Here is a 13596-nt window from a genome sequence, read left to right as displayed (position 1 = left end):
CTTTGGGGAGGGAGAGTCCCTACCAAAAATTGCTTATCTCTAAGAGTACAGGTTCCAGTGGCCTATGAAGAAGGTAATGCTTTCGATAGCTTTCTGGCTGCCAGTGGAGCATGACTATAAAGGTACATTTAGAATAAGTTCAGAAAAATTAATTAAGAATTATTCTTAAAAACTTAATTAAAAAATAACTAATTGTCTACCTAATAAAGTCAATACTTGTGAGTAGGGAGTATTACCATTTCATAGCACAGTTACCCAAATTGTGATTCAGTACCCTAATGATCCTTTCCAGCATATATGAGAGTCTTTGGGGCAAAGTAAAAGGGAATAAGAGTGGAATAAAGAGTTTGTAGTAGTAGTAAGAATTTAGGGAAAAACTGAGGATGTGTACTCAAGGAAAATTAATATAAAATAAATGTCAGTTGGGAGAGGAATAAGTATGTACTCATGAATAAATCACTTTTATAGCTCTGCTTTAAAGCCCTATTGCTTTCTGTTTAAATTGTTTTCAGGTGTTAACGTTCTGAAAAGAAGAGATACGGTCTTCTTAAAGCGGAGCAGTCTATATTCTGGGCAACCAGTTTTGTTGGACTGGATGAGGCTTATCATAGGTGACTGTGCAGATGCACAAGGAATGAGAAAGCTTAGAGCAAAGCAGTGAAATTGTCAGTGAAACCATTAATTGAGAAAAATAACTTTATGAGGCTTATCACACAGGCCATTAGGGTATGCTTCTGTCTGCTTTCCTAACCCCTGCTAGGCCAAGAGTAGAAGAGAAATCCAAGGGAGAACAGGGAGTCTGAAGTACAATAAAAGTTGATGATGATGTATGCTTACAAATTACTGGCAAAGTCAAAAATTTCTCCTGCTTTAAAAAAAAAAAAAAAAAAACGCTGAACAGAAACCAGCCCTGTGGGCTTTTGACATTAACCATCTGTCAAATACTAGCAGGGCTTGAGTTGAAATATTCATTATAAATTAAAAAGTTAAAAAGTTGTGCCAATTAAGGCTTAAACAGAAACCAGGGTAAATTAAGCAATGATAAAGAATAACTATTAATAAATGAAGTACCTGATTGTATCTGTCTGCTTATATTGTTTTTGTAAATATACTAATTGTAATCACAATTTATGTTTAGTAGTTTTGATAAAGAGCATAAGGCATAATTAAATCCCCCAAAAGCACGTTGTGATCTTTGACCTGGTAATAGTGCCTATGATAAGCCTGGCTGTTTGAGCCACAAGGCTGTGTGTGGCGAAGGCCCCCGTCCACATGGTGGCAGTTTGCCCTCACTGTCAGCCACATACCTCAGAGGAAATAAGCAACCTCCTGAGTGATACATGAAGATCATGAAAATTAAGAAATGCTTGAATGTGGAGCCTGAGAGAAGAAGAAATGGATATTTAGGAAATTAGGGGGCCTAAGCATTAAGGCTGCTAACTAAAAGGTCGGCAGTTCGAATCCACCAGCCACTCCTTGGAAACCTTTGGGGCAGTTCTACTCTGTCCTACAGGGTCACTATGAGTCGGAATCAACTTGATGGCAGCGGGTTTGGTTTTCAGGTAAAGGTCCCTGGGGCCCTGGTGGCACAGTGGTTAAGAGCTATGGCTAGTTACAGCTACTAACCAAAATGTCAGCAGTTCGAATCCACCTGCCACTTCTTGGAAACTCTATGAAGCAGTTCTGCTCTGTCCTATAGGTCGTTATGAGTCTGAATCAACTTGACAGCAGCAGGTTTGGTTTTTGGTTTTTAAAGGTCCCTAGGTGGCACAAATGGTTTGCACTCTACTGCTAACCTAAACATTGGTGGTTTGAACCCACCCAGCAGCTCTATGGGAGAAAGGCCTGGCAATCTGCTTCCATTAAGATTACAGCCAAGAACACCCTATAGAGCAGTTCTACTCTGTAACACATATAGGGTCACCATGAGTCGGAATCGACTCGACAGCAACTAACAACAACACAACATCTAGGAAGATTTCAGGGGGATCAAGAGAAAACAGGAGAGCAGGTGAAACTTAGGGGAGCATATCATAAAGGCAAGGATGAAAGTGACATATCACCAGAGCCCTAATTAGAAGGTGCCTGAGACCTAACACTCCTTGCTCCTGTAATAGGAAAAGGGGGCCTGTGATACTTGGAGAAGTTAAAGCTTTATTAAACAGAAAGGGTTGGAAGAGATAAAAGCACAGTGATGTAGAAGAGGTACAAAGAATATACCTTAAGCCATCTCTCCAGCACTGTGACTATCAGGCTACTGAAACCACCTTTGCTTTTTGTCTGTTGTTACTTAGAGCCTTTAATATGAGAGTTCTCTCTAAAAAGGGAAGTGTTCTCAGATAACAGTTCCAAATCTACACATATTCCTGTGAACTTGTGATATTTTCTGCCATTTAATAGGTTTGTGTTTTCAAAGTCAGCCCCTGAAAGGGTACCTCATTTCCTCTTACGCTTTCAATTCTAGAGGCGACCACCAGAGCCCCCTTGTTGCAGCTGCTTAATTTAATCAGACTTTTTGGTGTGAACAATTGATAGACGATGGGAATAAAGCCTAGATCTCATCATTAATACTTTTTAATTTTGAACACTGTTTATTAAAATCATATAAATATCAAGAAATCCCTATTACTATTTGTTATAATAAAATTCCATACAGGAAAAAAGAACAATTTAAAAATATAAATTCCACAGGACAGTTGGGTACCATCTTGATTAAACTTCAAAGAGTTTCAATATTGTGTAAAGACATGAAAAGTATGGTTTTTTTTTTTTTTTTTTTAATTCTTCACAGTTGACCCTATAATTCCTCTTAGGGAAGGTGGGAGCTGTCTCCTTGGGGAAGACTTTGATAAGCTTGCTCAGAAGGAATAAGACCTTGAGGGCATGGATGTTAGCAGGCACCTCAACTTCAGAAGAGGGGAAAACCTGCTCTCCTTGAGATTAGAGGAAGAGTTTGTTGCTTCTGCTCCAGAAAGGGAAGAGGGGTGGGGGAGAGGAAAAAGAGAAGGAAGAGATAAGGAGGAGAAAGAATCCAGCAAGATGGAGAAAAGCTGAGATTGTGTAGGGGAGAACCAGTAGCCTTGGAGTTGACTCTGACCCTGTGTGTGTCAGAGTAGAACTGTGCTCCGTAGAGTTTTCAATAGCTGATTTTTCAGAAGTAGATTTCCAGGCCTTTCTTCTGAGGTGCCTCTGGGTGGACTCAAGCTGCCAGCCTTTCGGATAGCAGCCTGGCATGTTAACCGTTCGTACCACCTAGGCTCCTAGGTAGAGGAGAGGAGCCAGCAAAACTTCTCCGTGGACCAGGACACTTTTAGATGGTAATGTCACCTGTTCCAATTGAACTTAATATTTGCTGTTGCTGGGATGTATACACCCACTTCAATCTCTATAGTAAATTCTACCCATTTTACACATGGAAGCAAAATCTCCGAGGTCTAGAAGCCAAAGTAAACAAAAGCCCCTTGGAACAACTCACAAAAACCAAGGGTGGGTTTTGGACTCCATAGACCCTGGAATTGAACTAAGAGGACCCCAACTGACATTTTGTTTCACTTTTTTTTTTTTTTTCCTACCAATTTAAGCAAATACCTTTTGTCTCACACTGAACTTTTACTTGAATGTTAGAAGTCCTTGCTTTCTAGGTTCTGATTTGGCCATGGATTTCAAAAAGTTTGCTGTTTCAGTATATTCCCCTAAATACAAGGAACGAAAACCTTTAGTTGCGTGCTTACTCTAATTGCTTTAGATAAGACCTTATCTTTTCCTGTGCTCTGCTAATTCTAGCCTCTGAAGTTACCCTTTCCAGGATAACTTTACTCTTAGTGCCCTGATTTTGTAAATGCTTCTTCAAACTTTCTCACTTTTTTTTCCCTCTTTGGGTCAAAGGAGGTGGGGGAAAAGAGAAATAGACTGTAAAGTGATTCCCACATCATGTCATGGAAAGAACAAGGTTTAAGAATCAGGAAACCCAGGTTCCAGTCTCAACTCTAGCTGTCACTTAACTTATTTGAGTTTTAGTTTACCCATTTATGAAATGAGAATTTGAATAACAATATTTTTAAACTCCATTCCAGGCTAAAGTCTGAAACTATGGAGTCCATAGGTTTCTGCTGCATTCACTCTCCTCTCTTTCCTGATACCTGAAGGACAGAGGTTAGATTTAAATGACTTTGCATAGAATATCATTCCATGAGTAAATCTTAATTTTAAACCATTAAAAACTGGTGTCTGTCTCCCATCTTTCCCTTTGAATTTTAGAAAACGTAATTAATTAAAACAGAAGAATTTCCAAAACAGTTATTCAGTAGTTTCCTTGCAGAAAATCTTTAGTAAATTTCTTTCAAATTCTGGTGAACTCCTTGGGTGTTTGTTTTTTAATAATATCTATTTGGTTTGGATGTGTAGAACTAAAACTACCCATAGGAGAGATTTTTAATTATTTAGTTCAATGAATTCCTTGGAATTCTATTTGGAAAAAAAAAAATAAGAAAGAACATGGGTTTTGCAGTCACATGCACATGTATTCTTGAATGAAATTGTGTGACTTTGGGTAAGTTACTAACTTCTCTGAGCCTCAGTTTCTTTATCTGTAAAATGGAAATAATGATACCTACCTTGAAGGATTGTTGTCAGGGACTAAATCCCAGGTATATATTAAGTTCTCAATAAATGTTTGTGTTCTTCTCCATTAAATGCCATCTTATTTTTCACTTTCTGACCAAGAGCACAGGTTCAACGCACAGTACTACTATTTTACTGGCTTGGTAATTTTGGCCAAGTTACTCAACCTCTCTAAGGCTCTGTTTCCTCATCTGTGAAAAAAGGTGTTAGTAGTAATGCTAATCTCACAGGGTTGGGAGGAGTACATAAAGCACTTACCACAGGGCCTAGCTCAGTAAAGTGTAGCTATTGTTGTTAGGTGCCGTCTAGTCGATTTCAACTCCTAGTGACCCATGTGACAGAGAAGAACTGCCCCATAGGGTTTTCTAGGCTGTAATCTTTGTGGGAGTAGATTGCCAGGTCTTTTTTCCAAAGAGCTTCTGGGTGGGTTCAAACTGCTGACCTTTCGGTTAGCAGCCAAGTGCTTAACTGTTGCACCACCAGGGCACCATATAAATAATAGCAAGTAGTAGTACCCTTTGCTGTCGAGTCAGTTTCGACTCATAGCAACCTTATAGGACAGAGTAGAACTGCTCCATACAGTTTCCAAGGAGCACCTCATGGATTCGAACTGCCAAACCTTGGTTAGCAGCCATAGCTCTTAACCACTATGCCACCAGGGTTTCCACAAGTAGTAGTAGCAGCAGTAAAAATCATACTGAATCACAGCCTTAAACCACAAAGAAAGGTGGGAGAGCACTGATGGTGAGCAGCTGCTGGGAGACAGACAAGGGGCCAGTCAGGCAGCCAGGAGGCATTGACAGGAGGATTTAACCTGTGGAACAAGTTTGTCGTCTCTTTACTTTTTCCCAGTTTTCTTTACCAGTTTCCACTCTGTAAAATTGGTTGCATTAATAGCAGTAGAAAATCTAAGCTATAGATTTTCTTTTGCTGCATGACCTACATACTTTAATGCATTTATTTCTCATCAGTGTTTTCTATTCCAAGCTCCTAGGCTGAAGAGTGCTTCTGTGCTGAATTTAGTGCCACGGACCTGGGCTATATGCTCTCTACTTCTTAATAACTATGATTTTGTTTGTTGTTCATTTTTGATACCCAGAAGAAGAAAAGGCCCAATTGCTAAGAATCCTGGGGGCAAAATTAATTCCTAGGATGGACCACTACTTCGAGTCTTTGAATTTCTCCTTTGCCTCTAAGAGATCTTAGTTTATTTGTTCTATCTTCTTGCTTCTTGTTTTATCATGCTATATGTAATAAATTACCCTGGCACTTCCAACTGAGCAATTCTGCCTGCTTCTATTTCACTCAACATTTAGATGCCAACTTTCACATACCAAATGGCTACTTGTATTTAAGTTAAACACAAAATATTTGACACAAATTAGCTTCTGTTCAGAATCTATCAGGATTTATGAATAGTGCAATATTAACATTAGTTATATACATATTAGTTACCGTATATGCTTCCATCACTGTTACTACTGAGATTTTTTTATTTATACACATAGGCACATATATGTATGTATATGTATATATATACACATGCATATGCACACATAGACATATATCATTTAGTAGTATAGTGTTTTACCGCAAACTACACTAGAAACCATTTTCTAAGACACGGATGTTTTGAAATATGAGTTCACAATCTTTACTAACAAACAACCATTCAAACCTTATGGCCTATGCACATTTTACAACACATACCTACATTGTTTCACCTACTTGGGAGACTGAATGATATAGTCACATAAGTCTTGGATTTAAAACCCTAGTTAAAATTGCTTAGCTTTCCTCTGCAGATGACATTTTTACCCAAGATTACTTAAAAGACAAACCAAGAACAAAGGCAGGCCTCTGGCTTATTTAAAACTATGGTAATTTCTCCCAACACCCCACCTCTATTTCTTGCAGAAGCTGAACAACAAAAGATGGGTGGTGGTATTTACAGCTAGAAGGAAAAGGGTACACCCTCTCCCTGGCTGTTGACCAGGGGTGAACAGACAAATATGAGCAGCTTTCTGGGCTTCTAGACAGATAAGAAGAAAGCAAGGGCCTTCCTCACAGACTCCCAGATGCAAAAGTCCATGAAGCAGCTCCATCTTGGGGATTGAGCATCTCCTCAACTGGATAAAGCCAGGACTACCACTTAGTGGGATGAAGCAAGTGACACCCCTCTTAGACCATCCTCCCAGAAGGAAGTCTCTCTAGGTGGGACTCTCCCAGCCATCTTCTCTGCTCCAAGCCTTCATCTCCACCGATGACTCTTAGTTATTGCCCCCCCCCCCACAACTTATTCTTAGGTAATTTACAGGGGTGAGTTCAAGCTGTATTTATATCACTAAAACAACAACAACAAAAAAAATTCATGTTATTATTTACAAACACAATGATCCAGTATTACCACATCGCCTCTGAACTGGAAGTCATAATAAAGTGTTGAGGTTAGATGGAAGAAAAAAGGTGCGACAGGTGGATGGGGCCTCCTGCAATGAGGATCATCACCTTCTTTGCTTATTTATCATACCAGGGGCTTGTTGAGAGGATCAAACAAGATATTAAATGTATGACTATTAGCACAATGCACAGCAGTCAGATATAAGCAACTATTATTGCTGTTGTTATCACTGCTGTTCCTAGAAGAGTGATTGGCACACTGAAGTTGCTATCATTGCTGTTAGTATATTTGTCTATTTTCCATATCTACATACTTCTTTACCCAGTCTACTCCCTTAACTGATCCATGGGTTTATCCAATGGTGTTTTTTATCTCAATGATAATGTGTAAATTTTCTGCAAGTATCATGAATGGAGAACCCAAAAAAATTCAACTGGGGAGTGAAAAATTCAAGCTGGGGAGTTAAAATATAACTCATATTCCAAGTTGTTCCTTGCTAAAATCTCTTCTTGTGCCTTAGCTTCCCCTCCAGGCCCTACTATTGGGAAACTGAGCCTCAGTGACCTTGGCATTCTCACTCACTTCTCTGTGCCCAATAAAATGACATCCCACCTGAAGACAGGAATTTTCTATTCCTTCTTCAAAGTCCACTTACAAGGTTGTTTAGCCATTGTCCTGAAATGAAAGAGGAGGAGGAATCATTTGTGTGTTTATTTGTTTATTCAACAAATGCTTACAGGCACTGGACTAGGCCCTAGGAATATACCATAACAAGACACAGACCCTGCCCTTGAGGAGCTTACAGACTACGCGGGGAAAGGTTTCAGTCAAGTAAAGGAAAACTCTGTAGGTATCTGGGCTGGGTGATTGCATCAATGTTTGTTACTCACTACCGAGACTGGAAACCCAGCAGGGAGGGATTGTTTGAGGTGCCTGTGGGACTGCCAAGTGTAAGTATTCAGAAGAGTTGAATATATGAGCCAGGAGCTCAGGAGGGAGAGCAGAGCCAAGAGATATAGATTCAGCAATTGAAGATCCAGGCACTGATTGCCTAGGAAGTGGGCCAAGAAGATAACCCTGGAGATTTCCAATGTGTAAAGCATGGCCTTACATTTTTAATTTCCTATTTCTTTTGATTTAAGACACTACAACAACATACTGTACAGGTTATTGGGCAAATATCTCTAGAAAAAGAATAAGTTCAAGTGATGAGAAAAATCTATTTAAATTACCTAACTTCATCCCTTTTCATAGGCACAGGTTGAGGAACTCTTTGGGATAATGCTCCAATACTAGAAATACTGGTAGTTTGCATGGCAGTTGGCAATCAGAAAACAGATGGCTACAGCAGATAGACTCACATGTATGTGCAAGGTCATTTATATCAGCATTGTTTCTAAGAGCAAAAGATTGAAAACGACCTAAGTATCTATCTGTATGGTTTACCTATAAATAGTCTATTATGCAACCATTAAACACACACACATATACTTTCACATATATAGCAAAAAACCAAACCCGTTGCTATCGCGTCAATTCCAACTCATAGCAACCCTATAGGACAGAGTAGGACTTCCTCATAGGGTTTCCAAGGCTGTAATCTTTACAGAAGCAGACTGCCACATCTTTCTCCTGCAGTGCCCCTGGTGGGTTCAAACCACCAAACTTTCAGTTAGCAGCCGAGCACTTAACCACTGTGCCACCAGGGCTCCTTCTTCACATACGTAAGTAAACAAAAAGCAATGGTATTTTTAGTATGCTACCAATTGTGTAAAAAAGGAGAGAAGTAGCATGTATTTGCATATTATGTGTATATTTGCTTGCATATGTATAAAATATCTCTGGAAGAATACATACACACCTGGCAACCTTGGTTGCCCTTGAGGAACAGAACTGGAGGGCTGTGGGATGAGGTGGTAGGAGATTTTTCACTGTACCGTTTTGTACCTTTTGAATATTGAACTCTGTAGAAAAGTAACCTATTAAAAAATACACAAACTTTTTTTTTTAAAGAGAGAAAAGGAGAAGAAAATCAAGAAGCTGTAGCAAAATGCTTTTGAGGGAAGAATTGCATGTAGGATAGAGGTTTAGTAAAATATGCTTTGCCCAGTCCTCAGAGCTCAGAAATTAAAATAACTACTTGAAATAAGGGTTCAAACATCCTGCTAAGATTGTCGTTGTTATGAAGTCTATGTGCTAAGAAAATGAGCCCTTCTGGAGGACGGAAGGGGAGAGTTCACAGCAAGGTTGCAGTAAAAGGTCAGTAGGAATAAAAAAGTTTGGTGAACTCCAGCATTGGTATAAAAGAAATTTCTAGTTATCATTTCAACCAGGTAGTCAGATGCTGTGGACTGTGATCTAGGACTCTTCCCCATGTTTTCCCCATAAATCTTGTCTTTTCTCTTTTAATAATGGGCATTAAAGTCTTCAAATGAAGAGAGTCTGTGAGCTTTTATTCAGAGACAGCAAGGAAGAATGGACGTAAGGAGACCATCCTCCCAGAGCCATCTTGGTGGGACGAGAAACCCAACAATCAGGACAGGCGGTGACAACTACCAAGAGAAGAGGAGAGCAGGTGGAGTCCCTGGGACCTGCCACCAGCAGAAAAGGAGGAAAAGGAGCAGAGAGGAGCCTGCCTGGGCCTGTGAACTGCACCAGGGGCTTAAGAGAAAGGGGTTCCTCAAATGCAGTGATAGATATGCTTTGCACAGTGACAGGATTAAATTTGAAACTGTTACAGGTGAGGTGGTGACTAGCCCATGCTTGTAGCACAGAGGAGGCTTTTCCTTCATTCAATAGGTATTATTTTATCTTCATTGTTACTAAAAGAGAAGAAAAAAATTTTTTTCCAGGTAGGAACAAGAGCGCAAAGGAACGCTCTCATTTGTTCTTTTACCTTATGCTGATCTTAAAACACCACCAAAAATGCTTACTCTGTGCTGATCTTAAAACAACACAGAAAACTTCAAATGAGGGAAGATTATTTACTCCTATTTCTCCCTCCCCCTACCACTTTCCTCTTTGAGTCTAAAAACTTACAACTTTTAACTCCAGTTTTGCCCACTTTTTCTCAGAAAAATCAACAATGAATATATATAGACCGCCTACTATGTATAGGTAGTGCAAACAGTTAATACGCATGGCTGCTAACCAAAAGGTTGGCGGTTCAGGTCCATCTCCATCCAAAGGTGCCTCAGAAGAAAGGTCTTGTAGTCTACTTCCAAAGATCAATCATTGAAAATCCTACAGAGCACAGTGCTGCTCTGACGCACATGAGGTCACTATGAGTCGAAATCGACTCAACAGTAACTGGTTTTACTATAGGCTAGGCTCAATGAATTTGCCTGTAGACTCAATGAAGCTTATAGTCTCATTGAGAATGGTCTCAATAATAATGGCTTCAGGAATCCAGATGACAGAGAATCACTGAGGGTCTAGACACTTAACTAGACGCTCAGCTTCTTGGAGAAGGTGGCCTTCCAGGTTATATTCAGAGGAAGGCTAAAGAGACCACTTCAGGCAGGTATAGTGGGTGAGGCAAGACCAAGCTGTGGGTGACATTCTTGTAGGATAATTAACAACCAGGTTAGCTGAAGTAGAGGATTGGAGACAGCAGTCACTGATTAAATTTCTGATTCCATGAATGTCTAAAATAGGATTTTCCCCAGATTAATAGAAATCCTGTGTACTGAAAACATACCAATTAGAGCATTAGAGAGATGTAACAAATGATCTAATGTGACTCCTGCCATTTGCCCACTAGGTATGAAGTAATAGGAAGGGGTTTGTGTTCAGGGGGAAGCTACAGTGTTTGTGTTATGCCAAAACTTCTTATGTCTCTCATCACACAGTAGAAGCCAAGGGTGAACTTGAAAGAGTACATCACTCTGTATAGCTGCATGCTCAGATTAGATTATTTCTTTCTCTCCCTCTCACCGTTCTTTCTTCTTCCTTTTCCTGCTCATGGCCAGATGTCAAGGAGAAATCCTTTCTCACTGTGAGTTTTGGCTGCAATGTCAACCTATGACTTTTTAGAGAGAGTGGGTGTGCATGCACAGATTAATAGAGATGATGAAATATGGGGGCTATACTGGTATTGACCTGGTCTGAGAGTCAGATCAAGTGTCCATACCCAGCTAGGACACTTTTTAGCTTTGTAAACTTGGACCGTCACTTAACTGCGTGTTCCTCAGTTTATTTGTAAAATGGAGATGTTAATACTTCCCTATCGTCCTTGAAGAACTTTTCTTGAGATTCAACTGAAGTAATGTTTGTGAAAGTACCCAAAGACTGAAGAACTTATTATTAGTAACTCAAGATGAAGATGTGCATGGGTTGGCAGGGAGGTGAAATTAGTAAATCCCATTCAGCCCTATGGGTTTATGGAATTGTTTTCTATCATTAAAATAAGTTTAATGTTATAGCTTCCTTTGCTATTTTAATAGCTCTCACTCTAACGACACCTTTTTCCTCCATAGGTATCCCTAAGTGCAGAACTCAGCTCCCCACTAAAAGTTCCAGCTCATCTCGCCTGGGCTTCTCATCAGTCAGTTGGATTCTCAGCCACCAAGGCAACAACTGAAATTCTCATTCAGCATCTTCAGGGACACTCTGGGCTTCAGTGTTTACCCATCCAGGCTCCAGAGCCGAAGCTGATTTAAAAATATGAAATGACTTTTAAAGAAATAACAAAATGTACATGTTTGAGAGTTGAATGTGACTTGGCTCCTTTATTAGAAGCTCTTACGGTGTAAGTACCTTATTGTGAAAATGAGTTCTGCAGTATTTCAGTAAAAGGTACATGTACAAACTTAAGTAGAAATGAAATGATAGATTACATGGGGTTATGAAGAGACATATGATGACACCGTTGCTAATATTGGCCATATTCAGGGCCCCAAGAGAGCACACTCCCAAGGCTACTTGAACAGTTTCATGAAGGGCTGTTTACCACAGTGTAGGTAGGTTAAAGAATCAAGAAAGGATGGGGAAGCACGTAGGACCTAGAAGAATGGGCTGCCTTTATCACTTCTTGGCCTGAAGAGGCAAAGGGGAGGGATCAGAGTCTTTGGAACCCAATGAGAGCTGTAGCCTCAGGAGAGAGGCCACCCAACAGAATATATGTCATATCATAGAGGAATGAGGCCAGTGTCAAAACCAAGGCCTAGCAGGGAGAGATGAGGGAGAATACCCCCAACCCCTCTCTCTTCCCACTCTTCAACATCCCAACAGTGCTTTTGCTAAACCCAACTGGAAGCCAGAAAGCAAAGAAGCCTGGGGGATGTAGCCCTTGGATGTCAGCCTCCCAAGGCATAGAGCAGAGCCGAGAAGTGTGGCCAGTGGATGAGGGGGGAAGATATGAATGGGACAATGGAGAATAACTAGCACAATGGGGGGAAATATGTATGTTTCCAAAGGAGAAATTATGATTGCTGTTCAAGCAATATAAATGGGCTTTGAAGAGTTACTGGAAACAGAAACTATAACTGAGCTACAAAACTATTAGTTATACATTCTAAATTAAACGACCATTTACCACTCTAGGATACTTATTTGCCTGGGTAAAGTGGAATTATAGAAAAACAAGTATATGTGTTAGTTATGTAAGGTTGAACATTTATGTTCTTATGCTATATTTTATATTTATATATATATATATATTTTTTTTTTTAATGGTGGCTTGGAAGGACAGTCCAGGACACAGTGGTTTGAATGTCCAAATAATCCATGGGGGCAAAACATGACCAATTTACAGTTTATCAGTGTGCATCACCCAGGGTGAAGCTAACGTGGCTCTGAGGCAGGAAAAAAAGAAAGTACACCCAGAATGAGACCTTGTATTCTTTCCATGGGCAGAGCAGACAGCTCTCTGGAAGGGTTTCTTCTTCCTGGAACCTGAACCCTCATGGTCTGTCCTCAGGAGTGAGGGGCAGCTGTGTAAGCTGGGTTGGTCTGCAGTGCCAGGTTTCTGCCCACTTTGTCCCAATGCACCCCACTGATTATGTGAACAAATGTTTGAATGGGCCAGACTACAGTATGCTCCCAACTCCTTCTGGTTTTCTTTTATGGAAAAAAACAGAATCTTCTGTGACAAGGATATTAAGAGAAAGAAGGTCTCATCCAGTACCAGTGGCTACATCTTGTTTCTTGAAACAACAGCCAGTGGTTTTTCTCATGAATCTACAATTTGGGCAAGGCTCTGTGGGGAAAGCTTGTCTCTGGTCCATGCAGAATCCTCTGGGTCCTCTCAAGAGAGGGCAGGAGGATCCACTTCCAAGATGTCTTACTGACATAGCTGGAAAGTTGGTGCTGGCTGTCCATTGGGCACTCAGCCAGGGCCAGAGGCCTCTGTTCCTCTCCATGTGTGATGGGTTTTACACAGCATGGCATCTGGGTTCAAAGGATGAGTGTCCCAGGAGAGAGCCAAGTAGAATCTATATTATCTTTTATGTCCTAGCCTGGGAAGTCTCATAGTGTCATTTCCACCATATCCTATGTCTTGGTTTTCTAGTACTGCTAAACAGAAATACCACAAGTGGATGGCTTTAACAAACAGAAGTTTATACTCTTGGGAG

General features: G+C 40.3%; 1 protein-coding gene across 1 annotated transcript in view; it reads left to right on the top strand.

Annotated features, from left to right (window-relative positions):
- The window catches only part of FBXO16 (F-box protein 16), a 108869-nt gene extending 97023 nt beyond the window's left edge, over positions 1 to 11846 (top strand). Inside the window, exon 8 of the mRNA XM_004382222.2 lies at positions 11516 to 11846. Coding sequence (XP_004382279.1) covers positions 11516 to 11682 — 167 coding nt within the window. The 3' untranslated portion in view covers positions 11683 to 11846. The remainder of the gene's footprint in view (positions 1 to 11515) is intronic.
- Positions 11847 to 13596: the final 1750 nt, after the last annotated feature.

Source organism: Trichechus manatus, unplaced genomic scaffold (assembly GCF_000243295.1).
Source record: "Trichechus manatus latirostris isolate Lorelei unplaced genomic scaffold, TriManLat1.0 scaffold00091, whole genome shotgun sequence".
Classification (NCBI taxonomy): Eukaryota; Metazoa; Chordata; class Mammalia; order Sirenia; family Trichechidae; genus Trichechus; species Trichechus manatus.
The sequence above is the reverse complement of the archived record's forward strand: the minus strand, read 5'-3'. Positions and strand labels throughout refer to the sequence as shown.